Source organism: Trifolium pratense, linkage group LG3 (assembly GCF_020283565.1).
Source record: "Trifolium pratense cultivar HEN17-A07 linkage group LG3, ARS_RC_1.1, whole genome shotgun sequence".
NCBI lineage: Eukaryota > Viridiplantae > Streptophyta > Magnoliopsida > Fabales > Fabaceae > Trifolium > Trifolium pratense.
The window spans coordinates 5,332,086-5,359,083 of NC_060061.1; the positions used below are offsets into that span (position 1 = coordinate 5,332,086).

The window sequence follows — 26,998 nt, forward strand, 5'->3', positions numbered from 1 at the left end:
GCCCATTAGAATTTGAACAACATTGATACAAGTTGCATGGTTATAATTACTATACTACCTAAAGAATAATTTGCATTGAGCTTGAATCTATGAATTTCTCATGTGCTCCCTTCGATGAATCTAGGATGGGACGACCATTTTTCTACGTAGACAGTTTGACTTATCTCAAAATTTGACAATTTGTTGTTAAAGGGGGAAGTAGTTTTTAAAAATAAATAAACAAGGGAGTTTGTGTCCTTCAAAATGATCCAAAAGGTGACCAAAGGAAAAACTCTAGGGCAAATAAATGTTATAGATATTATAAAGTAAAAAAATGAGCCATTAGTCTTGATTAATGATGAAGAAATTAGCTCAAATATATCCTAGTTGATAATATAGACCACAAGTTACATCCTCACAATCATGTAAAACATATATATTCCCTCCGGTCCTTAATATAAGATACACTTTACTTTTTAGATTCATCGCAAATCTAATGTATCTAGTTAATAATATGGACTAGATATATTAGATTCTCAATGAATCTAAAAAGTAAAAAAAATATATATATTAAGACCAGAGGAAGTATAAGAGTTTCAAACTAATCATTACATCTATATATACAATTTATTACGTTAAATACTTGTGATTGGTGAAAAGTTTACTCTCTGATATATTTTTCCGTAAAAAATAAATATAGTCGGTTCTTTGTGAGCTTTGCCACTTCCAAACATGGTTTTAGGGAAGTGGATGATAATAAAAGGAATCCTAAGTATGAATTACTATTGAAGACGATATTCCCTACCAATAGCTTCAAAAGAATAAAATTATGTGCACCACCTAATACATTTGTACCAGCTCAATCGAGCATGAGAAATTAAATGAACATCATTTGACATGATATATGATACATATTTTAGGGAAGTGGATAATAATAAATAGGAATCCTATGTATGAATGTGACGTGGGTTAAGACTTGAAGATCTCTCTTCGCCGATTTTGTTTCTAATCGTCTTTAGAGGTTTGTTTGTCTCTTTTGTGGGTTCAACAAAGTTTCAATAAAAGAAATTGTGGGAGACAATGATTTTAGAGTGTCTTTTTTATAGTTTGTTGATGAAGCTTTCGTTGCGAGAGAAGCAAAATAGTCAAACATTAAAACAATAAAAGTTAATCTTTTGTTATATGAGTTTTTTTTTTTTTTTTTTTTTTACAGTTATATGAGCTTGTTTATTATAACCTAAGTGAATTTCCCCAAAATAATAATAAAATAAAATGGGAAAGCCAATGCGAAAAATGATTTGTTAGAAGAATTGGTTGATATGTTGAAATGTAACGTGAGTAATTTACAAAAAAAAATAAAAATAAAGAAGGTTTATTTTATTTTATTTTATTTAAAAATTAACAAATTACAAATCATAAAAAAAATAAATTATTTAAGTACATACATTGTATCGACTATAAGAAAAAAAAAATTGAAGTTTACCGGATCAATATCCATTTACGTAAATATTATTGAATACTATTTTTTTACTACTACTACAAGTGGTATATTAAATTTTGTACTTTGAATTAAATTATAAATGTACTTAGCTTTCAATGATCTAAACTTATTAACCTACATTAATTTCACCTTAAAAAAATTTACAATAAGAGGTTTGATTTATGATTCATGTGTATGAAGAAAATTCTGTTGAGAGGAGAGAATCCACCTCGTGTACCCCACAAGTCATTTGACGGAGATTATTCATCGCTAACGATGATGAAAACTTCGTACCAATATCATGATATAAAAAAAAAGTTTAACTAAAAATATGATATCATAATAAGTTTAACTAGATAGATATCAACTTTTTTTAATTAAAAATGTTAAATAGATATCAAAATAAGTTTAACTAACACTTTTTCTTTGATAATTAATAACTTTAACGACATTGATCTAATAAATATATAGTATGTCACATTAGAGTTGTCAAAACGGGCCAGTCTGAATGGCTCGAATTTTTTAGGGGTTGGGCTTTAAAATTGTAACCCGGATTTTTGGCCTAGTTCGATAAAATCCGTTTAAAACATGGGTTAATCCGAATGAGCCACGGGTAGCTCGAAACCTGAATAAATTATGTGTGTATATATATATATATATATATATATATATATATATATATATATATATATATATTAATTTTTTATTTTATTTTATTTTTTTGAAAAAGTATGTGTAAGTATGTTACAATTTTTTCTTATTTCAAACTGGGCCAATCCAATACATATTAACTCACACAACTCAATACGACAAGAAGAAAAGCAAAAAAAAAAAAAAGTTTAGAAAATGTACAAAGCTTCTCTTCTGTTTCTTAAAAAGAAAGCTGAAAACGAAAACCCTAAGAACATCGTGATTTGTGTCGCATCGCTCGTTGTATTTATTACTTCATATTTCTTCGTGATAAAAAACAAAATGTTGTATTATTTTGCATGATTGATTACTTTTTATTAATTTTTTATCTTCCTTATTTCTTCATAGGTATCTCTTCCTCTTGCACTGAACTTCCTTATTTCCTTTTAGCATAAATTTTCTAAGAGTTTAGCAAAAAGAAGGCCCGGACCAAAAGCCCATAAGTCAGTATAGGGCCAGGTTTGGACCATGTTTTATGCGGCCCATTTTCCATCCAGGTTTTTTAGCCGACAAAATTTAGCCCACAATATGTCTGGCTGGGCAAAAATAGATCGAGTAGCCCGTTTTGACAGCTCTACGTCAGATTACTTATCTGAGTAGCCCGTTTCGGCCCAAAACTCTTTTTAAATGAATTTAATTTATATACACTGTTAGTGTAAACTTATTTTACACATATGTTCAATAATATACCAACACATCATGTATTGTGTTGAAAAATACATGACGTATCACATTTATTAAATGATGCGACAACACATCATTAAATGTGTATGTAAAAAAAACTTTACACTAATAGTGCACAACAATTAAACTCCTTTTAAATTGCTAACAAAGCTATCACAAATTTTTAAAAAACAAATACAATATGTGAGATCAAATATAAACATTACAAAGTCTAGCTGGACCCATCTATTTCGGCCCATAAAAAAATAAGGAAAGATGGAGCAAACATTTGATTTCAAAATCAAAATAAAGCCGTTGATGAGATAATCACAGGGTGGAGATTAAGAATATTTGAATCAACGGTTGATATTGATCCATATCGCTACGTGTGTAAATGGTAGAAAACGAATATAAAAAAAGGAATGAAGAAACAAAAATTTAACATTGGCGTCTCTGCTTTTTCCCACTCTCTCTCTCTCCCTCTCCCTCTGCTAGGGTTTCAGAGTCGCCGCGCTTCACTCAAACTCGTTCAAACTCGTTCCCTTCATTCTTCTCCTTTCATCGCCGCCGATTCAACTCGCTACTAACTCGCCGTAAGTTTCTTTTCGTTTCGTCGATTTTCACTATTCGCTTATTTTACTTTGCATTTTTTTTCCTCTTCATTACTTGTTCCGCCGCTGATCCGAGTTTGTTATCGATGGTTGATATTTTTACTTCCGTAGATTGATTTGATTTCATTGTTTCTGATTAGAATCAGTTCGTTTTGTTAACTATTTTTTTTAGGTTTGTTTATTTTCTGATTAGATTTATTCAAATCGGTAGTGTTTAGTATTGCTGATTGCTGATTCTCACTATGTGTTTGTTTGGTTGCTGATGAAATTTAGAAAATTGATTTTAACCTAATCGTATTGTATTTTACGATCTATTGGTCCCCTATGAAATTCGTTAAGTAGGTTAAATGTATTTTTGTACTCTATTTTGATTATCCGGTTTATTGGTTGTTTCTTATTTGTTTTTTATTTGCAGTCTCATTACTAATTCATATACTATTAGCTTATGCTTATGGATGTTTTATTGTTATAAAGTAGTATTGGGTTTATGTTGGTCAGATTAGGGTTTATGTTGGTCAAATTAGGGTTTATGGGTGGTCTTGGTCAAATTATCATGCCTATTGAAATTGTTGAGTTTATACGCAACTCGTTTAACTTATCTCTCGCTGTGAAATCCCTTTGTTTAAAACTTGTTGTCCAGAATCACTTTGGTGATTTTTTCTTAATCCTTTATGCTTTCAACACTTATTTTTATATTTTTTCATAGTTCTTTCTCTCTTGTATTTGCCATTCTTAATATGATATTAAGCACATGCATATGGTTATTGAGCTTTACCCTTGTTGCTGATTTAATTTATATATTTTTTTATGTGGTTTAGTTATAGTTTGCTGTTAAGTTCACAGTAGATTTATTACACATCTAACAAGTTTTTGTTGCTAATTTGTGACTATTCTTTTGTTTTCATGCCTTTTACTTATGCTATGTGTTCTGTATGTTATAATATCAGATGGCAATGGAAGTTACGCAGATCCTCTTAAATGCCCAAGCAGTGGATGGTGCTGTAAGGAAACATGCTGAAGATAACTTGAAACAATTCCAGGAGCAGAATCTTCCAAGTTTCTTAATTTCTCTTGCTGGGGAATTGGCAAATGACGAGAAGCCTGTGGAGAGTAGGAGGCTAGCAGGTTTAATTCTCAAGAATGCTTTGGATTCAAAAGAACAACACAAAAAGATAGAATTTGTTCAAAGATGGCTGGCTATTGATCCTACTTTTAAAGCCCAAATTAAAGCACTTTTGTTGAGGACCCTATCGTCTCCATCTCATGATGCTCGATCAACCGCATCTCAAGTTATAGCAAAAGTTGCTGGCATTGAGTTACCTCACAAGCAATGGCCTGAGTTGATAGTATCCCTCTTGTCAAATGTTCATCAGCTTCCTGCCCCCACTAGGCAGGCAACTCTCGAGACCCTCGGATACATTTGTGAAGAAGTATCCCCGGATGTGGTAGATCAGGATCATGTAAATAAGATACTCACTGCAGTTGTTCAGGGAATGAATTCTACAGAACAAAACAATGACGTAAGGCTTGCTGCCATACAAGCATTGTACAATGCATTGGGTTTTGCTCAGGCCAATTTTTCCAATGATATGGAGCGGGATTACATAATGAGAATTGTCTGTGAAGCCACTCTTTCCCCTGAAATAAAGATCCGACGGGCAGCATTTGAATGCTTGGTTGCTATTTCTTCTACATATTATGAAAAGTTGGCTCAATATATCCAAGATATCTTCACCATCACTGCCAAAGCTGTGAAGGAAGATGAGGAGCCTGTTGCACTTCAGGCAATTGAGTTTTGGAGTTCAATTTGCGATGAAGAAATCGATATATTAGAAGAATATGGAGGTGAATTTAGTGGCGATTCAGAAATTCCTTGCTATTATTTCATAAAGCAGGCACTTCCATTTCTCGTTCCCATGTTATTGGAGACGCTGCTAAAGCAAGAGGAAGATCAAGATCAGGATGAAGGAGCTTGGAACATTGCTATGGCTGGAGGTACATGTTTGGGACTGGTTGCAAGAACAGTTGGTGATGATATTGTGCCTCTCGTTATGCCATTTATTCAAGAGAATATATCTAAACCAGATTGGAGGCAAAGGGAAGCTGCAACTTATGCATTTGGCTCCATTCTGGAAGGTCCATCCCCTGAAAAACTTGTGCCGCTTGTGAATATGGCTTTGAGCTTCATGCTCAACGCTCTGACGAATGACCCAAACAATCATGTGAAGGACACCACTGCATGGACTCTTGGGCGAATGTTCGAATTTTTGCATGGGTCAGCTTTGGATACTCCCATTATTAATCAAGGAAACTGCCAGCAGATTATTGCTGTGCTCCTTCAGAGCATGAAAGATGTTCCAAATGTTGCTGAGAAGGCCTGTGGTGCTCTTTATTTCCTTGCCCAAGGTTTTGAAGATGCTGGATCCGCGTCCTCTCCATTGACCCCCTTCTTTCAGGAAATTGTTCAGTCTCTTCTCACTGTAACTCACAGAGAGGACACTGGAGAGTCCCGCCTCAGAACAGCAGCATATGAAGCTCTGAATGAAGTAGTGAGGTGTTCTAATGATGATACGGCTCCAATGGTCGCTCAACTGGTTTCTGTCATCATGAGAGAGCTTCACCAGACTCTTGAGAGTCAGAATGTCTCATCTGATGATAGGCAGAATGAGTTGCAAGGCCTTCTGTGTGGTTGCTTGCAAGTCATCATTCAAAAACTAGGATCGTCTGAACCAACAAAATTACATTTAATGCAGTATGCTGACCAAATTATGAGTTTGTTCTTGAGAGTATTTGCTTCTCGAAGTGCAACAGCGCATGAAGAGGCAATGCTTGCCATTGGTGCTTTGGCTTATGCAACTGGCCCCGAGTTTGTTAAATACATGCAAGAATTTTACAGGTATTTGGAGATGGGTCTCCAAAATTTTGAGGACTATCAGGTTTGTGCTATCACAGTGGGTGTGGTAGGTGATGTGTGCAGGGCTTTGGAGGAGAAAATACTACCTTTTTGTGACGGGATAATGACCCAACTCCTTAGGGATTTGTCTAGTAATCAGTTGCATAGGTCTGTAAAGCCTCCAATTTTTTCATGTTTTGGTGACATTGCCTTGGCAATTGGAGAAAACTTTGAAAAGTATTTGCAATTTGCTATGCCTATGCTCCAGAGTGCCGCTGAGCTCTGTGCTCATACTAATGGGGCTGATGATGACATGACAGAGTACACAAACACTTTAAGAAATGGAATCCTTGAGGCATACTCAGGGATCTTCCAAGGATTCAAAGGTTCCCCAAAGACACAGCTCTTGATGCCTTATGCTCAACATGTACTGCAGTTCTTAGACAGTTTGTACATGGAAAAAGACATGTAAGTATCTTTCTGTATTTTCAAATCTTAGCAGTGAATTTTTCTTTTACGAATTTTGATTGTGGATGTCTATTGTTCAATTTTAGGGATGATGTTGTGACCAAGGCAGCAATTGGCGTGCTTGGAGATTTAGCGGATACGTTGGGTAGTCCTGCTGGCTCCTTGATTCAGCAATCTGTATCTAGCAAAGAATTCCTGAAAGAGTGCTTATCATCTGATGATCATTTGATCAAGGAATCTGCTGACTGGGCCAAGGTTACAATCACTCGAGCAATTTCATATTGAGGCCGCCGCTGCTGTTTCATGGGTCATAGTTCTTGCATACATCTGCATTTGTTGCGTGGGAGTCTCAACTGCATACCATGAGTCGGGTCATCACCATTTTTGGGCACAGGTGTTTCGGTCATTTGGCTGTCTGCATTTCATGTCAGAAATATGGAGTCTTCTTTTTTCATTTTCATTTTATTTTTTACATTTATTATGCATTGCTATGGAGGAAGTCGGTGGGTGATGACCATCTTTCTGCTAACTTGGCAGAAAAGATACTGTAAGGAGAAACGGGGTCGAATGAAGGAGAGCAGAAAAGGAGACATCCCTATGATGCCAATACTATCAGTATTGAGCTTTTTGAGTTTTTATTTGAAATGTTTGGAGTCTATGGTGGTCCTTAAATATATGACATTGTCTTTTTCACTTTTACTATTGGTTGTAAAGTGAAACAATCATCTTTAGTCCATCTTGTGTTTTAAACACAGGTAATGCAACATATTTTAGAATTTCCTTGAATTTACTCAAGTAATTATGCTTTAATTTCTTCGTATGAACGTATATTACCATAGTTCCTGAGTAGTTCGTAAGCTTCATCGTGTGGTTTTTGTTACGTTTCCTTTGGCTTTGATTTTTGTTACTATGAATGTATGTTTACCTTATTTTTTTACACTTCCGTTAAATTTTCTTTTTTGTAAAAGGCTATCTAATCCATCGATCGATAATTATAAATCCCACCAATACTTTTTTGTTATTGTTAAGTTTTTAATTTTTTTTATTATTAAGCTTAATGGCTGAAATTTCGTAAATTTGTGGGAGTATTATAGTTGGAACTATATGATCATGCAATGTCTCTACCGATTGACAAAATTATTGTTAAGTTAGTGTGTTGTTATATATTAATCTCCACGTCACAATATTATATCTTTTTATAATTCCATGTGCACTATACTGTAAGTGTTTTTTATCAATTTAAAATTGTGTATTCAATCTTTTAAAATTTGAAAATTATTTTTATCAATACAAAATCGTTACTTTTAAATTTTTCAACATGTATGCGTTAGAACACAAATAAATGATACCTATTATTACTTTTTAAGGCAACCTTTATCTTTATACATTTATGAAACCACATTATTATATCTTTTGTTAATTTTTAAAATATCTTTGTAAACATTATCAAAACATATCTACATGCTACATGTAATTGAATTCAATGTATATGCATTAAAGTTTTATTCTATTTTATTCTGATTATGTAATTATGTAATTTGAAAAATAAGATGAGCAAAAATTATTATCGATAAGTCAAAAGTACATTATTTTCCTTAATCAGAAGTGAAAAGTATCAACAATGAATTAATACAAGTCATATGGTGCGTTTGATCTGTTAAAAATAAGGGATTGGATAGGACAATTTTTGTTGTACCCTGTTTGATTTGAAAATGGTTATTGGACTGGACAAATTAGGTAACAATGGACATGACAAAAACAATATTTTTTGTCTCTCACCGAACTACGAGACAACTTTTTGTTCACAGTATAACTATAAAAAATACAAAAATACCTCTTATTTTCGAATATAAAAATATTATCGTCATATATCTTTCCGGATACAATTTTATCATGTCATGTATTATCTTGTTCTATCCGGTCCTTACTGTTTTACGAATTAAACGCACCCATAAGATTTTTAGTTAATTAAGAATGATTAAAATTGAGAAATTGGATCATCTTTGGACTTATATCTTTCTGTTATCTATCTTGTCTATAATCTAACAGTTGAGTGATTTAAAAAAAATAAATTGAAAAAGTTGTCTTAAAGCGAGAGCAAAGGCTGATATTTCAGCGGAATAAATCATAGGAGAGAAATTTCTAAATTTCAATACAGTATTCCCTTAGGGCCCGTTTGGTGCGCATGATAACATAGTAACAGGATAGGATATAAAACAGGATAAGGATAGGATAGGATAACAGCAGGATAACAGTTATACTCAGTTATCATATCCTGTGTTTGGTGCACACATGATAACAAACATGATAACTATTATATTTTGTTTTTAATACATACTTGCTCATAATAATATGATAAGATATATAACATGTTTAATTGACAAGATTACTCTTGTAAAACAATTGTTATTTTTTAAAAATTATTTTGTAATACTTTGAATTTTATAAATAAAAAATATAAATAAGTAATCAAATAACTTTATATAATTTAAAATAAAAATCATGAGAAAATAATCAAGTTTATTTTTTTATATGAATCATGATCAAATAAATAACTCAATAATATATACATGTTAGATAAGCAAAATAAATATATGATATATCTCATACGTAAATAATAAAACTACTATTGCAAAAGAATTATATTTAATTTTTTATAAAATTTAAATTAATATCCCTATTTGTCAATTTTTTAATAATCATTTTACTTTAAAATATTGTAATTTTAGTAAAATGTTGATTTTTTAGAATATATAAATTACAAAATTACCCCTATGAGAAAATCACATATATATTTAAAAATTAATTATTTTATTATTTATATTTTATTAATTTTATTTTATGTATTTTAAAATATATTTTATAAAATAAATCAGTAATTTTTTTTTCTTATCCTATCCTGCTGGTAACCCAGCTCAAATTCAGGATAACAATTTTAACTAGAGAGACAGGATAGGATAAGCTTCAGGATTAACTTATCATATCCTGTTGTATCACCAAACACTGGATTGCGGCAGGATATGATACAGTTATCCTATCCTGTCTCTTATCCTGTCCACCAAACGGGCCCTTAACAATATAATTAGACTATAGATTAGTTATTATTAATTACGATGAAAATAAATTTAAGTATGTTGAAATGTTACAAATAAATAAGATAACTATAATTTTGCCTAAAAAAAAGTGAAAACGTACATAATCTCTCCTCCACACACACCTTTTGAAGAAAGTGCAGTTCCTCACTGTTCTCTTTCTAAATGTAATCATTTTTTCAGTACAAAATTTCAAAACCAAACAAATCCTCTCAATGGCGATCTCATCACAATCCTTCTCACCTTCCTTCATCTCAACACCCAACGATTTAACTCGCCCAACTCGTCTTCCATCCCGAGTCACCACTCACTTCCGCAAAACCCAAACCCGTTCTCCAGCTCTCCGATTCACCGTTTCTTCACGTCTCAACTCATCTAAATCCTCCGATGCCGGCGGTTCATTTTCCCCCGACAACGGCGATGTTCAATACGAGCTTCATCACGATCTTTCACCGCAGCGTCGGAGACATGGATCGCCGGTGTTTGTTACACTTCCGGTGAAATCTGTTGGGAAAGAGGGGAAAATTTGGAGGCCGAAAGCGATGATGTTGTCGTTGAAAGCTCTGGCTGCTGCTGGTGTGGAAGGTGTTGTTGTGGAGATTTGGTGGGGTGTGGTTGAAAGGAATGAACCTAGGGTTTATGATTGGAGAGGTTATCGTGAACTTGTTATGATGGCTTGCATGTGTGGGCTTAAAGTTCGAGCTGTTCTTGCGTTTCATCAACATGGAATTGATGGTGATGATCTTAATGGGTATGTGCTAATTTAATTCTCATCAATTTTTCATTTTTGTTTTGTTTTGTTTAGGTTTTTAACGTGTTTGGAGTCTAGTGCTTTAGTATTTAAGTGGGTTTTTTCATAATAGTTTAATTGAATATTGGATGAAAATGATTTTGTAAAGCTACTTGAAATCAATTTTGGGTTGGTTCAGATAAACAATTTAATTAAGCGCTTATAGGATAAGTGCTGATAAGCTATACATTATCGGGTAAGTGCTATTAAGCAGTGATATGTAAGCTAGTATGTAAGCTACTATAGTCAAAAAGAAATCATGTCATGTTGTTTTTATATAAGCTATTTTCAGAAGCTATTATGGGAAGCTTATCAAAATTAGCTAAAAACAACTTCTGGACATGTCTTTGACAGTTTTTATAAGCTATCTGACACCCTGTCAAATGCTTATGTAGTGGAACAACCTCGATCAGTTGTTTGTTCATAAGTCAATCTAAAAGCAGCCTTTGTCTGAAATGCGTTTCTACTAAAACCTCATGGGTGGCAGCAAAATAAATAAATACTCATTTAGTTGAGATTTCCTAGTTACAGGGATCAAAATCTCTAATAGATATAATTAGATTAGATTCTTGTAGATCAATTAATTTGTGTGTGTGTAAAGAATAGAGTAAATGGAATGAAACTCAAGTAGGCAGGTATCTAGGCTTGTGGTTTTCAAAAAAGAGACGGGCTGTTTAGTTTTTGTTAGTTTGCAACCATTCGCAAAACAGTTTCGCAACTCTTAGCCCATTGCCTTTGATTGATCCTTGTAGTTCATTTTACTTGGTGGGATGAGGCATTATTTTTGTTGTTGTTAAGATTGAAATTTATATGTTTGATGGTTGCTCGTCTTTCACATAGACAGATATATGGAACATATTTTTCAATAGTGTATGCTGACAGTGTGGGAAAATTACACTTCCAGCCTGTAAGTTTTTTATTCAATGTGTGGACGTTTTACCTGGGTAGTCGTCTTGTTCCGAGTATAGTCGATTTGGTTTATTTTGAATTATTACCATTTTTGTAGGTAGCTATTGGTAGCTATTATTTTTTCTTGTCATAAGCCTCAGACTCTAGAAGGTTGTCCCTCCTTGTGTAGGATACCACTCCCTCAATGGGTGCTTGATGAGATACATACAGACCCGGATTTAGCATTTTCTGATAGGTTTGGAAGAAGAAATTTTGAGTACATTTCCCTCGGGTGTGATATTCTTCCTGTGCTGCGTGGACGTTCTCCCATTCAAGCATATGCAGATTTTATGAGGGACTTCAGGGACACCTTTAGGCCTTATCTTGGCATTATCATTACAGTAAGGTTCTATGATGATTTAGGGATACGTAGTCCAATGAAAGATTCATTTTTACAGCTATTTTTTATCAAATGTTTATGGTAGTTTGTGTAACTGTGTTCATTTTACAGGGAGTGCAGATTGGCATGGGTCCTGGTGGTGAATTAAGATATCCTTCATTGTCTTCCCAAAAGCTAAATTTGGCTTGGTCTCGTGAACTTGGAGAGTTTCAGTGCTATGATAAGGTCGGTTGAAAATTCTGCTTTAGCTATTAGATTGTAGGGTTGCAGTCTTTTTATTGCTTTGTGCTCTAGGAAACTGGTGAAAACCAATTTGCATAATTTATGTTGTATGGTTAGTATCATATCGAACTTTCCTTTTCTCTTGTTTGTCAACTTCCAGTACATGCTTGCTTCTCTAAATGCCTCTGCTAGAAATATTGGAAAGCGTGAATGGGGAAATGGCGGTCCTTTTGGCACTGGAAGTTTGATGCAGAATCCCGAGCGTACTGAATTCTTTAGAAACGAGGGTGGCTCTTGGAATGCACCATATGGTAAATTTTTCCTTGAATGGTACTCGGATTTGCTGCTACGGCATGGAGAGCGAATTTGTAGGGAAGCTGAAACTATATTTAGGGGTTCAGAAGTCCACATATCAGCAAAATTGGCAGCCATTCACTGGCACTATGATACACAATCCCATCCATCGGAGTTAACAGCAGGCTATTATAATACTTTTAACAGGGATGGATACTTACCAATTTTACGCATGTTTAGTAAATATGGATTCACGATGTGCTGCTCTTGTTTTGAAATGCAAGATGTAATTATGAAGAAGATCAACCCAGATAGTAGCCCTGAAGGTTTTCTTAGACAACTTTTGCTGGCTGCTAGGCTCTGTGACGTATCACTTGAAGGTCAGAATTTTTCAACTGATTTGGATGATGGCGCATTCACTCAGGTGCTGGAGATGTCAAAATTTTACTCAAATGGGATTGAGAGACGGCCCTTTTCATTCAACTTTGTAAGAATGGACAAAAATATGTTTGAACCTCGAAGTTGGGACCGGTTTACTCGATTTGTGAGACGAATGTCCGATGGAAACATGCTTCGAGCCAGATTAAACCTACGGTTGAAAACTGCAGTGGCTGCAGAAGTTGGATTGTTATACCAGCTATACCAGTACTCTTGAAAGTTGAAACTAGTTTTGGTCTGTGTTTTAGAAGACACATTGTAGTATTATCACCATCGTTTTAGTGTTGTGGAATGTGTAGTATCTGCAGATTCTTATGATTCTTTTATTGCTTCTGGGTAACTTTTACTTCTTCAGAGAACAGCATTATACATGTCCTTCCAGAGTTTTTATATGGTTGGCATGATATCCACTTGTACCTATTCAAATAACTGAGATATAATCTTGGATCCAGATGCTGTTGGAATCTCTAGTTCACCAAGTTCATGATGGATAAAGCAGATTGTATGCTTGAATTTCAAATGAGTGTAAATTGCCATCGAACCACTTATATTTTGTTTTTTCTGCTGTAAAATTATTTAAATAGAGCCACAGACATTTGTACCTTACATTGTTGCAAGCATGCTAAGATTTTATCAAACTTTTATAACCCAGGCATTTGTCACACCCTTGATCCCATGCAATAGTTATTTTTATTTCAAAGAAGTATATGTAACTATATTAAATAGTTTTACTCCCAGTTATAGTTCTGGTCCCAGTTCTTTTCTTAAAAAATAAATAACATCATTACTAGCCTTCCCATCAAATGAATGTTATTTATGAGAAACTTTCCCCACCATTAAACACTACTACTTTGGATGTAAATATTTGAAAATAATATTTTCTGCTGTTTGGAAGTGTACTTTTATGGTGTATCTGAAAACGAGAGAATGTTACAAGTAGGGCTTGATGCTATGTCTGTATAAATATAGATCATAATTTTTTTTAATCAGGTGATTACGCAATGAAACTGATTAAAATAGTTTTTTTTGGACTTCCAGTTAGTTTGTTCCATAACTAATGTATGATTTAATTAACCTTAAAGTTATTTTTTCACAATGATTAGGGGACATGTAATGTTTTTTTATTGGAATTAAGTTATTGATTTACATAAAAAAAAATGACTTCAGCAATACAAGGAGGAATATAACAGAAGGATTGGTTACAAGGCAGAAATATGAATGTTTTAGCTAGCTAGTAGCTACCAAGTACTAACCATATATGGACTTGTCATCACATCACATAAACCTAACAGTCTCACACTAAAGTTGATTGATTCATCATCTCTCATCCAACACATTCCAGATTTTGTTGAAAGCTTTAGGAAGAAGAATAGTGTTCTAACTACCAACAATGAATTGATCCAAGTGGTAAGGGTCTTAGTCCCCTTAAGCATGTAGTCAGAGGTTCGATTTCTGGCTCATGCGTACCAGAAAAAAATCGGTTGAGAGGGGAAAACTCACCTTGTGCCCCACAGGTTCCCCAATGGAGATCGTTAACGGCGGTGGAAACTTCGTGTCAATATCATGGTAATCCAAATAGTAAAACTCTTTGTTGATAGGTTTATAGGTCAAATCACTGGGTCAATGATGGAATCCAGTGGCGGAGGCAGATGGTTTGAGGTGGTTTAATGAACTTAAAATATATGCAAATATGTCATTTATAATATACGCAGTTAAAAAAATTAAAGAACTCCAACGTTTAATTGTTTAAACCCCTAAAGTATGTGTTTTGGAGCTGTGTAAATTGGGTGTCTTCTTTTTATAATTGTAAAGATTAATCTCTCAAATCGGGTAGGATTGCCATGGACATTAAAATCCTACCTCAAAAGATTTCACACCATTATACTGCTTTGAAATCAGGTGTTAAAAAAAAAATCATATAAAATAAAATTTCAGCAAATCCGTGATTGACTAGCTAGCTAGAGAGTTGTGTTTACAACCTATCGTTTTGTTAATCCATCAGTATTGATTTTGAAATTCAGCTAACTTGTTTCAATACATTAATCATGATCTGCATGAAAAAGAAACATTATCATTTTTCTGGTAAATTTCAGCCACAGGTGGAACTGTCACATATGTATATATAGTCAACTACATGTTTATGTTTCTTAGACGTATGTATGTGTATCAATTGAATGGATCTAAATAAGATATATCTTCAAATTGACTCTGTATAGAAATCAAATTCTGTTAAAAAAAATGCATGTAAATTATTATTCAGTGTTTGGTAAAATTCTGCAACAAATAACATGTGTTTACCTCAATTATTATTCAGTGAAAGCTGTGTATCGAGCATAGCCATTCAATGTGGCACTACCAAGTTAACATTGAAAAATCATGTGGTGAGTGGAACTTACATTAGCACTATTCAATAGCATGAAAAATACTATACATACTAGTATAGTTCTATAAATCACTCATCATTTCATTGACTATCTTTAAATGGAATCATTAATCAGTAACTAAACTACTTCAGAGGGGGTGAATTCTGGTAGTGTGAGAATGAATTGAACACGTACTTGAACTCCATGGTACATGGTTCGATTCCATGTGTATCATAAATAATTATCAAAGACTAAAAGTGTCCATAATCAGTATCGTCTCGGCAACACCATAACTGTCTTGTATGGCTGACAACATATTTTTGGAAGTTGTAAATCTCTGATTTGCTCAAGACACCTTTTTTCTAAACTTTCACTAAATTTAAATAAAAGGCAGTTTTGCATATCAAGAGATTCAAGAAGTGGACAACCATCAAGAATGGCGAGCAACCGATCATCGGAAAGCCAAATTCTAGAAAGTGTAAGATGGCGTAGCCCGGACATTGTTTTTGCAATAGTAAATGCATCATTAAAGTAGTAGGAACTTATCATCCTCCTCAACTTTAGTGACTTCAAAAGAGGACAACATAGACCAATTTCTTCAAGAGAACCGTCATAAGCATCTTCGTCAAATGAAATGTCAAGCTCCTCTAATAATGAAAACTTTTTCACAAATTCAGACAGTCCTTTATTTGAAATACCACCATAGCAATGAGAAAGTCGTAACCGCCGCAAGTGAGTTGCCCTGTAAAAAATAAAAAATATAATTAAACAATATGTTAAAAATATGAATCAATATTATTATTTTAGTTTAATTGAATTTATTGTAGTGACTTAGATTCCTATTGTTACAAGTCTTAACTATAGAAATTATGAGTATAAGCAAGCAGGTATGTTACAAATTTAAGGTAGTTTAATTCTGATTTATGTTTATGTTTTTTGTGTTATGTTTTTCATGTATTTAAAAGGATGATAGTATCAATAAAATTGCGAGTTTCATTCCCAACTTCCTCTAAAAAACCCCATACAATAAAATTGTTGAACATAACATATCACTTATTATAAGTAGAAAAAAATAAATATGCACGTGTAAAGTTATTTTAGACCATTATACCATCAATAAATAACAATAATATTTTCCGCCACATGTCCATTTCACCCCTACTTTCTTGACATGACCATGCAAAATTGATAGTTTTTTTATTAAAGGAGTGTAAATCTACACTATCGATAGACACTAGATCTGGTCTTCATTAAACAAGTGTAAAATTGTAAGTAGAATGCATGAGGTCATGAGTTTCATTCTCGCTTATCAAAAAAAAAAAAAGTTGGATTCTCATTAACATTGTAAAAATAAAAATAAAGAATGAAACTAATTTACCTTTCAGACAAATATTTGAGGAGGTCATCGGTCGCAAAGTAATCGATATAAACTTCTTTCATATGACCACAACTTAGATCAATGGCACGACGAGCAATCTTCTCCAAAGAATCCATCCCAATATGTTCAAGATCAATATCACACATGCGAATGGTAGACCACATTAGAGGATCTTTGTAAATGTTCCACCATAGCGCACAAACATAACGCACACTCATCACAATATCAAGGGTATCGAGTCTTTGGAGTATGTTCTTCATCAAATCTGTTGGAAGTTCAAGCCAATTTGGCTTTTTTGTACACGACCACCCCATAATGCAACAAAATATGTTGTTGTAGGATTTATGCAACAGTAAGCAAGACATCGTGACAAAGGTTGGTGTTAGAAACAAAATTCTTCAAAGAAAGAAAAATAGGATCTATATTTATATTAAGCGCAAACCTAGGTAACAGAATTCACAAAAAATTATTTGTAATAGGGTTGCCTTAAACGCGTCAAAAAAAAAAAAAATAGGGTTGCCTTAAACGGTTATTAGGGTTAACATGACGTACCAAATTAAGGTCATTAGGGTTAATGGTTATTGTTTTAAATGAAGTTTGGGCATGTGGACTATACAACCCAAAACCCATATTTATCCTACTTCAAGTTTCATTCTTCTAATTAAAACACTTTGTATTAAAACGGTTGAACCCCGGTCGAACCTCTGTCCGACGTTTAAACCTTGAACTGGTAAGTACACCGGTTCGATTCTGATTGCCATGCAATACAAAGATTATATAAAATTTAGTTAATAAAAAAAATTATGAAGGAGTGTTGAGAATAATGCCTAAATATCGTTTTGAATATTTTAAATTTAAATATAGTTTAGATTTATATTTCAAATGAAATAATATTACGATTTATGATTTATATTTCAGTTTAGAATATTTAGGATTTGTTTACATTTTATAGGATTATTTTATTATTTAAAATATATGATTTGTTTTTATGTAGCTCTATATATAGAGTCATGTAGTTATGAATAATATATGAGAAAGAAAAATAAAAACACGAGAGTATTCTCCATGTAAAAATATATTTTCTTCTCCGCGTAAACACAAAAATATATCCCATCAAATTTCACAATACAAAAACACAAAAAATCATATCAATAAGGGTGTAAATGTAATTGACAAAATATAACTTTAAATTATCAAAACGACCAAGTAATTTGAAACAATTTTTTTCCCTAAAATGACAAGTAAAAATAAACGGGGAAGTATTAGGGTGTGTTTGTTTCAAGGTTTGTAATGTTATTTCTGAGAATATGAGATCTGGAATGTAACATTGTTATGTTTGTTTCAAGTTTTGAAAGTTTGTTCCCAGAAATTTTTTAATCCCATGAATGTTAATTACACATAACTTCTACACTTGTTATTCCCATGCTAATAGGGTGGGAATATAACATTCCCATGGGAATAAAACTCAACTTCCTATAACTTCTCATAATTTCCCACTACCACTCACATTTATTTGCATTTTTATTTTTTCAATTTTTTATTTTATATAAATTTTAAAAACATTCCCAGGAAATCTAAATTTTAACCAAACACATGAGTAGGAATGTTATTCCTGGAAATAATATTACGATTTATGATTTATATTTCAGTTTAGAATATTTAGGATTTGTTTACATTTTATAGGATTATTTTATTATTTAAAATATATGATTTGTTTTTATGTAGCTCTATATATAGAGTCATGTAGTTATGAACAATATATGAGAAAGAAAAATAAAAACACGAGAGTATTCTCCATGTAACAATATATTTTCTTCTCCGCATAAACACAAAAATATATCCCATCAAATTCCGCAATACAAAAACACAAAAAATCATATCAAGGAGGGTGTAAATGTAATTGACAAAATATAACCTTAAATAATCAAAACGACAAGTAATTTAAATCAATTTTTTTCCTAAAACGACAAGTAAAAATAAACGGGGAAGTATTAAGTCAGCTAAATTATGAAAAATATCAAGCATTATCTTTTTTTCACAAATCACAATCATCATTCCGGTTGAATACATCATGGAAAGCTACATCCCACATGTTTCCTGTGAGAAAATTCAACATATTAGTTTTTGGGATTTATACAAGTCCAATTATTTTCCATTCTAAGGCCTCTTTTTGTTTTGTTTTCTTTTTTGAATGTCTATTTTAATTTGCAAGGCCTTTCACAATCTCTTAAAAAGAAAATAAAAAAGAAAAAGGCTCTCATTCATAATGTCATGTCTATATATACTTACTTTATATTATAAAAGCTTAATAATATTCCCCTTGCCTCGTTCAAATTTGGTATATTAAACTTTTATGGATATGAAGCTGAGAATATCTTGTATTGTGATCTTCCTTTTGCTCTTTGTTGAACTGTATCCAGGTAAGCACGTTCTTCAGATGTACTTTTAATTTTAATTAATTAAAGAAACAAAGCTACCAAAATAATGACAACTAATTAATTAAGCCAAGTTGGTTTATTGTAGCTAGAGTCAACAGCTTGAGGATTGTTAGATCCTACGTAGTAAAACCATTAACTCAGGTAAATTACATACTCCATACTACTATTTGCATTAACTAGAAAATTCATTTTTATTTTTATTATTAAAAGTTCGGAATTTAGGGATCTGAATCCTCTCAAATCCACTTTCTTCTGTTGTCCGTTCCATTATCTCAGCCGTCCATCTTTGTTTTCTCTTTTCCTTTAAAATTGTTTCTTTTTGATTAATTTATCTCTTATGTATTCTCAACCGTTTAATTTAGAGGATAAGAGATGACTGAATAATGGTTAAATTATAATAACATTTATTCTAAATTAAATTTTCTATGGTTTTGATGCTAGGTCTCAAATTTTGAGATGAAGGGAAGAGAGCTTATGAAAGTTGATACGGATGACTACAAAGAATATGACTCTAATCACAAGAATGATCAAGGGAAAGGGAAGCCCCACGGTTGAGCTTAATTAATCTTATGGTAGCTGAGTTGCTAATAATGTATTATATACTACTATTTAAATGGAATAAATAATTAATTCAAGCCAGCACTTGCAGCCAAAAAATGTAGAAGCAGAAATATAAGAAAAGCTGGCCGCCCTTCTGCTGCAATATTTTATGTTTTAATCAAATGCTGGAAATTTGTCTCTAACAAGAGCATCAACAATTTTTGTATATTAAGAGAATTTTATGAAATCATATATTGCTTACTCCTTCTCATATCACTTGTCATTTTAAATTATTAATTATTTTTTTATTAATATATCCTTCATTCATTGTATATACATTACTTCTTCCAACTACTTTGCTAACTTCTTTTTTTATCAAGACATATTTGATGTATTTTTCTTTTAAAAAAATGAACTCCAATTATATTTGTCTTTTCATGATAAATAAGAGGAGAGATCCGTTAACTCTAGGAGTAAGTCTCCATTGACTTACTCCGCTTAATAACTCGATATCGGTATTATATTTCTTCAATTCAACCGTTGCATTCAAAGATCTCATTGATTAGATCAACTCAACGAATTTTTATAAAAATTCAAAAACTGTAGTTATGTATTCCGACTATTGAAATTCAACGATTTTTTTAAAAATTTGTCGTACGTTCTAAATGAAGCTGAGAATGTACTGTTTTCTTTGGCTGCTTAAACAATGTTAAATGTTTTCAAATGAGAATGTGAGATAACAGGGATTTACAAGCCTTCCTATATTGGGTTACTATAGAGATTTTTGTTGCTAATGGAAGCTACTATTTTTTAAGCTGCTTAGATACATACATATGAGAAGGTCAAAAACTGAAATAATAATTAATTCCTACTGCTTACTACTACCAATCTTACTAGTAGTTGGTAATCCAACCTAAATATTTGATCTTCCATGATATGATTTAGTTGAATGCCAATAATTGTTGTTCATTTGCATTATAAATGGAACAATTAAATATGTATAATTAAGGATTGATCGCACTAAATAAAGCAAGACATAAAGTCAATGGTAGATGCCTAACATGTCTTCAATGGTACTCTCCTCTATGAGAGACTCTTTGAAGGTGAAATATTCCAAAACACATTATAATTACATGATCATATGAATTGACACAAGTCCTGAAGGCAGCGGTGGCATCTGGCAAACAATAAATGGAACAATTAAGAGTTTCACCCCCTTTTGTCAGACCATATTATATTATATACTCCTACCATCCCACAACTACGAATTGCTGACTCACTATCTATGAGTAGCAACAATTTTAATATTATTTCACCACATTCATATGCTAAGGCAACATAATTTTGAAATATTATGGCAATTATCAGTGAAAGAGTTAAATGGGACAGATATATGTTGTTTCCGTCAACATAATTCTGTACTAGGTGATTTTATGGACTGTGATCGTCTTGTGCTCAGTTACGTTTTTAATAAAATTTATTCGTTCAAAAAAATAAAAAAAAGATATATGTTATTTTGGTCGAGTTAAAGATTAAACGAGGGAAAGTATAAATGTACAAATTCCAAAAAAAAAAAATACCCTATTTGCAAGTACATGTTAATATTTCCCTTTTTTGTTGATGAAAATGCCGTAGAAACCCAAAAGAAGAAAATTACATATTAATCTCATAACATCAGCTTGCATCACATGGCTACATTCTATAGGACACGAGTCATAGTAGAATCAAATGTACATCATATGTCAGCTAATGCATTTGCACATTTATTAGTTTCATGGTATGAATGCTTAACCACAACCTCCCAATATAACCTAACATACGGCGAATTTGACTAATTAAAGCTCCACCTACCGGACTCCCTTTCCCTTGGGAACAAATGACACCATCCACCACACTAGAGTTCACATTTAACTCTATCTTAGAAAACCCATTTGTCTAGCGTGTATGTTGCGGAATTATGTTAATATTTTCCTTAAATATATTAAATCACAACTATATGAATGAGAATTCATTCCCATTTACAATCTATATATCTATAGTTAACTTAGTAAAAATAATAACAATATATGAATATCTAATTTACTAGTGTCTTAGATAGGGTAGGGGTGGACAAGGACCCGATAACCGCCCCAACCCGCTTTACCCGGAAAATAAAAACAAAAAATGGGTCGGTTCAGGTGGTGGGACGAGTTCAAATAGTCCAACAAGCGGTTTCAAATGACTAGAGATGGGCAGGTCCGATTCAGGATTTACCAACCACGGATACCCGAGCCAGACCGAAATTGAGATATTACTAGTATTATTTACTATTATTACGTGTAACTTTCTGTCAAATCATAATAAAAAGTAGTCAATATTTACACTACCTAATAATTGAGACCAACAAAACTGTACAAATTTATTTTTTTGGCAATACATTTTTCAACCTTCACGTGACTCCCCAACATTACTTTTTTACTTCCTCTAAATCTCTTCTTTGACAGAACTATTCCAAAACTAATCTTCATCCTTTCAAGTTTCAAGAATACAAGTGATCCACTTTTCTCTTTTACTGAATGCACCATACATACATTTTTCTTATTCTCAACATTATCCAAGATACAAAGGGAGGTCATTACTATATACTCCAATTGTTAAAGCTATGTCATCATAATGACAATTTAAGGATGAATAAATCCGTTGAAAAAAAACATAAAATTCTTCATCTTTTAAGTGTTGCTCCTATTTCCCCCCAAACTCTCTTTTTTCATTTCTTTTATTTTACATTATTTTTGTTTGAGATTTAACCCATGTAAATCCTTTGTACTAGATAAGTTTTAATTCTTCTTCTTCTTAAACAAATTAAAAGGTAGCTTTAAGTTAATTTTTCATATGTTGATCCATTTAACGATGTTTCCAATATTATTTTTTTTTGCTGAAACCGTTGAAAATCATCCGATTGACCCAAAAACCGATTAACCCGAACCCATATGACTCGATCCCTCAAAATGGTTCGATATGGACATGTATTCCTCACCCGTGGATTGGGCCGAGTAAAGCTTTTGGGCCTATACCGACCCAACCCGACCCGTTATCCACCCTAAGATAGGGGTTTGTTCGTGTTAAACTAGTACTTTTTTTTTGGGTAGCATGTTCAACTAGTGTTGTACTACTGTTTTATTAATAAAAGTGTAAATTATTTTGGTAAGATTAGTAAAAGTGTAATAATGTTCATTCTTAGAAAAAAGAAAATCTATGAATTAATTATCTAAGTTAATCCCTGATCTGAAAAAAGAGAGTAGTGGAATGACGATACTAACCTGAGTGACAGGTAGACTGACTCAGAGAGACGTTGAAGAAGAAGCAACCAACAACAACAACACAATTGATTTGAGACTGAAAACTGAAAACTCCATCATAGCTTCCAACCTTTCATAGATAGCATACCATAATCATCATTCACAGAAAAGACATCTTAACTCACTAAACACCATTTCCATTGTTCTTATCCTTCTTCCTCTTTTCTCCTTTACAAAAATCTCTCTCACCCAAACACAACACAACAAACACAATTCTCTCTCATTTCATTCACCATGCCTGGTCTCGTTTCCCCAGGCGGACCTCCGCCCCGTATAACTTTACCCGAAACCCCAACTCAAAGATCCGAACCATCCAAAACACCATCACCACTCCCCAAAAAACCACCCTCTCCTTCACCTTCTTCTCGCTCCAAGAAAAAAACCCCCGAAACCCCAAACAACAACACTTTACTCTCCGAAGCTTCACTCGATAACCCAGATCTAGGCCCATTCCTTCTCAAAGTAGCCCGTGACACTATCGCATCAGGCGATGGGCCTGCCAAAGCCCTCGACTACGCTATCCGTGCTTCCAAATCATTCGAACGCTGCGCCGTTGAAGGCGAGCCGAGTCTCGATTTAGCCATGAGTCTCCATGTTTTAGCTGCGATTTATTGTAGCTTAAGCCGATTCGAAGAAGCCGTTCCTGTTCTCGAACGCGCGATTCTTGTTCCTGATGTTGAACTCGGCGCCGATCATGCTCTTGCTGCTTTTTCCGGTTATATGCAGTTAGGTGATACTTTTTCGATGTTAGGTCAAGTTGATAAATCGATTTCTTGTTACGATCAAGGTCTTCAGATTCAGATCCAAACCCTAGGTGAAACCGATCCACGCGTCGGTGAAACGTGTCGGTATTTGGCCGAGGCGAATGTTCAGGCGATGCAGTTTGATAAAGCGGAGGAGCTTTGTAACAAAACGTTGGAGATTCATCGTGCTCATAGTGAACCTGCTTCTCTTGAAGAAGCTGCAGATCGGAGACTTATGGCTTTGATTTGTGAAGCTAAAGGTGATTATGAATCGGCGTTGGAGCATCTTGTTCTTGCTAGTATGGCGATGATTGCGAATGGTCAAGATAATGAAGTTGCTTCGATTGATGTAAGCATCGGAAATATTTATATGTCGTTGTGTCGATTTGATGAAGCTATATTTTCTTATCAGAAAGCACTTACTGTGTTTAAATCTTCGAAAGGAGAGAATCATCCTTCTGTTGCGTCGGTGTTTGTTCGTTTGGCTGATTTGTATCATAGGACAGGGAAGCTTCGCGAATCGAAGTCTTATTGTGAAAATGCGCTTAGAATATACTCGAAACCGGTTCCTGGAACCACTGCTGAGGAGATTGCCAGTGGTTTGACGGAAGTTTCAGCGATATTTGAATCTGTTGATGATCCTGAGGAAGCGTTGAAGCTTTTGCAAAAGGCGATGAAATTGTTGGAGGATAAACCGGGACAGCAGAGTACGATTGCTGGGATTGAAGCACGGATGGGAGTGATGTATTATATGATTGGGAAGTACGATGAAGCGAGGAAAGCTTTTGAGAGTGCTGTGTTGAAATTGAGAACTAGCGGGGAAAGGAAATCTGCGTTTTTTGGTGTTGTTTTGAATCAGATGGGTTTGGCTTGTGTGCAACTGTTTAAGATTGATGAAGCTGCTGAGTTGTTTGAGGAAGCTAGGGGAATTCTTGAAACAGAATGTGGACCTTGTCATCAAGATACTCTTGGAGTATATAGCAATCTTGCAGCAACTTATGATGCCATGGGAAGGTATAAATTCAATTCCCTTTCTATTTGTTAACAATTTTATGTTTGATGCAAGATTATGATGACATTGTTTGGATAAGCAACTTAATTTGCATTGCAGCTTATAACATAAACGCTTATCACGATATAAGCTAAGATAAAATGAAGTTAAATTGTTTTTGTATAAGATATAAGCTGTTTTCATATGCTATCTTAGAGAGCTTATGAAAATAAGTTGAAAACAACTTATGAACATGCCATAAGCTATTTACATAAGTGCTCCCTAACACTACAGTCTCACGACTGCTTATGTTAATAGATAACCTCAAATAAGTCAATCCAAACATACCCACCCTTTTAATTGTTTGATGTTATATTAAACCTTTGTGTTGTGTGATGGCATGGTTCAGAGTTGGAGATGCAATTGAAATCTTAGAATATGTGCTGAAGTTGAGGGAAGAGAAGCTTGGAATAGCGAATCCTGATTTTGAAGATGAGAAGCGTCGCTTGGCTGAGTTACTAAAAGAAGCTGGCAAAACACGAGACAGAAAAGCAAAATCTTTGGAAAATCTTATAGATCCAAATTCAAAGAGGACAAAGAAGGAGAGTACCAAGAGGTGGCCTGGTTTGGGGTTTAGAATTTAATTAACCACGTATAATTTTTTTTCTCTCATCTGTTATTATTTTATATATTGATTTGAATGCACATTATGTAACATAGGATATCTTTGTATAGCTTTGAATATGTAATTTGGGTGCTTCCCTGTTTTCCTGCATCTGTTGTTTTTTTCTTGTTTTTGGGTAATTGTTTTTATCAATTGTGTTGTGACCTTTTAGATGTACCCCAAAGTTCCATTCCTGTTGTCCTTTTCTGGAAAATATTGAAAGCAATTTTTTATTCTGAGTGAATAAATTTTCATGTGTGTTTTATTCATCTGGTGTGTAACCTAGCTCCCAAAAACTTTGTTCTTATTTGTCGTCCTCAAATTCTGTAAATATACTTAGTTTCATCCAATTTTTGTTACATACATACCTTTCTTATTTAGAGTAGTTTTGCTGAAACCTGGAATTGCAGCTTACAACATACTGGTTGTCGTCAATCTATTATAGACATACATGGGTTGATCTTGCAATCATGCAGCCACTACCAACAATTACATGACTTTGACGAACTGCTTAGATTCATACAGCAATTATGTATGTGTGAAGTTTTTTCTTTTGCTTTCAATAGATTAGATGAATGTAAAGTTATATCTTATATATCTGCGGTACTACTTAGGAATTGCTAAATTATTGAAGTTCCAGATAAATCCAACATGTACTTGTTTGAATTTGAGATTGATATTCTATTAATTTGTTAATTACATATTCGATATATAGGGGTTGATATTGTAGCCCTTCTTTTCTTCTTCATTTTTTGTTTTGATGTAATTTGTTATGGAACTGGACTAAATAAATGGAGCATAAGAGATATGGAAATTTTCTCATCCCACCCACTCACTTTCTCCCCTATCCCCCTAGCAATTCGGAAAACGTTTTCCGAATTTTTTATAGTGTAAATTTTACACTAGAAAAACAGTTCGGAACGTATTTTCCGAATTTTTTTGCGCGCTAGGGGAGTAGACGAGAAAATGAGTGGTGGAATGAGAAAATTTCAGAGATATGGAGGGGGTCTGGATTCCTCCCTCCAACCCTTTCAGGTTGATTGATCTGATCGTTCTATTTTTTTGGATGTTTTCTCTCCCCACCCCCCGTGAATCTTTTATCCCCCCTGAGTTTCCAATTTTGCCCTTGAAAAAACTTCGGTTCGTAGAAACCGAAGTTTTTTTTTGCCTTGAAAACAAATTTCGGTTTCTAAAAACCGAAATTTACTCTGAATTTGCACTAGAAAAAATTCGGTTTCTGCGAACCGAATTTTTCACAAGGGCAAAATTGGAATATTGGGGGGTATAAAAGAAACACGGGGGGCCCGAAGAGAAAACATCATTTTTTTGTGGTCTCTTCTACTTCTTGCGGGGTCTTATTCTTTCTCTCATATCCAATCCTAAGCAAGTTTTGTTTGTTTAAACTGAACATGGCCCTATTTTAGATGGCCACCAAACAAAATTTTAAATAACGACCGCGTTAAAGATTTTGCCATTTTTGTTGGTATGTCTGTTGCGCTTTAGATTGCAGTGTAAAATTAATCCCTATTTACAGGACAATTGAGTTCAATTTCAACATGATGATTTTTTAGGTTAGTTTTGACCTTTGAGAATATGATAATAATGCTGAGTGCATTTGTTGATGTTTTCAAATTT

At 33.5% G+C, this 26,998-nt stretch overlaps 4 protein-coding genes across 4 annotated transcripts; 3 read left to right on the plus strand and 1 right to left on the minus strand.

The window, feature by feature from the left end:
* Positions 1–3,223: 3,223 nt before the first annotated feature.
* Positions 3,224–7,570, plus strand: LOC123915609 (importin subunit beta-1-like). The gene is made up of 3 exons (XM_045966794.1): positions 3,224–3,405; positions 4,371–6,784; positions 6,871–7,570. The coding sequence occupies exons 2-3, from the start codon at positions 4,371–4,373 to the stop codon at positions 7,067–7,069; spliced, it is 2,613 nt and encodes an 870-aa protein (XP_045822750.1). The 5' UTR covers positions 3,224–3,405; the 3' UTR covers positions 7,070–7,570.
* Positions 7,571–9,962: 2,392 nt separating this feature from the next.
* Positions 9,963–13,557, plus strand: LOC123915610 (beta-amylase 3, chloroplastic-like). Its single transcript, XM_045966795.1, has 4 exons — positions 9,963–10,627; positions 11,745–11,955; positions 12,066–12,179; positions 12,337–13,557. The coding sequence occupies exons 1-4, from the start codon at positions 10,092–10,094 to the stop codon at positions 13,123–13,125; spliced, it is 1,650 nt and encodes a 549-aa protein (XP_045822751.1). The 5' UTR covers positions 9,963–10,091; the 3' UTR covers positions 13,126–13,557.
* Positions 13,558–15,538: 1,981 nt separating this feature from the next.
* LOC123913664 (putative F-box/LRR-repeat protein 23) lies at positions 15,539–16,963 on the minus strand. The gene is made up of 2 exons (XM_045964478.1): positions 16,650–16,963; positions 15,539–16,013 (listed from the first exon to the last, which is right to left on the minus strand). The coding sequence occupies exons 1-2, from the start codon at positions 16,961–16,963 to the stop codon at positions 15,539–15,541; spliced, it is 789 nt and encodes a 262-aa protein (XP_045820434.1).
* Positions 16,964–22,334: 5,371 nt separating this feature from the next.
* LOC123915611 (protein KINESIN LIGHT CHAIN-RELATED 1) lies at positions 22,335–25,632 on the plus strand. Its single transcript, XM_045966796.1, has 2 exons — positions 22,335–24,722; positions 25,109–25,632. The coding sequence occupies exons 1-2, from the start codon at positions 23,200–23,202 to the stop codon at positions 25,341–25,343; spliced, it is 1,758 nt and encodes a 585-aa protein (XP_045822752.1). The 5' UTR covers positions 22,335–23,199; the 3' UTR covers positions 25,344–25,632.
* Positions 25,633–26,998: the final 1,366 nt, after the last annotated feature.

Coding starts and splice junctions, on each gene's coding strand:
- LOC123915609 (XM_045966794.1), top strand. CDS start 4,371: ATGGCAATGGAAGTTACGCAGATCCTCTTAAATGCCCAAGCAGTGGAT. Junction 6,785..6,870: donor TTGTACATGGAAAAAGACAT/GTAAGTATCTTT, acceptor GTTCAATTTTAG/GGATGATGTTGTGACCAAGG.
- LOC123915610 (XM_045966795.1), top strand. CDS start 10,092: ATGGCGATCTCATCACAATCCTTCTCACCTTCCTTCATCTCAACACCC. Junction 10,628..11,744: donor GATGGTGATGATCTTAATGG/GTATGTGCTAAT, acceptor CTCCTTGTGTAG/GATACCACTCCCTCAATGGG. Junction 12,180..12,336: donor AGTTTCAGTGCTATGATAAG/GTCGGTTGAAAA, acceptor GTCAACTTCCAG/TACATGCTTGCTTCTCTAAA.
- LOC123913664 (XM_045964478.1), bottom strand. CDS start 16,963: ATGGGGTGGTCGTGTACAAAAAAGCCAAATTGGCTTGAACTTCCAACA. Junction 16,014..16,649: donor CTCAAATATTTGTCTGAAAG/GTAAATTAGTTT, acceptor TATTTTTTACAG/GGCAACTCACTTGCGGCGGT.
- LOC123915611 (XM_045966796.1), top strand. CDS start 23,200: ATGCCTGGTCTCGTTTCCCCAGGCGGACCTCCGCCCCGTATAACTTTA. Junction 24,723..25,108: donor ACTTATGATGCCATGGGAAG/GTATAAATTCAA, acceptor GGCATGGTTCAG/AGTTGGAGATGCAATTGAAA.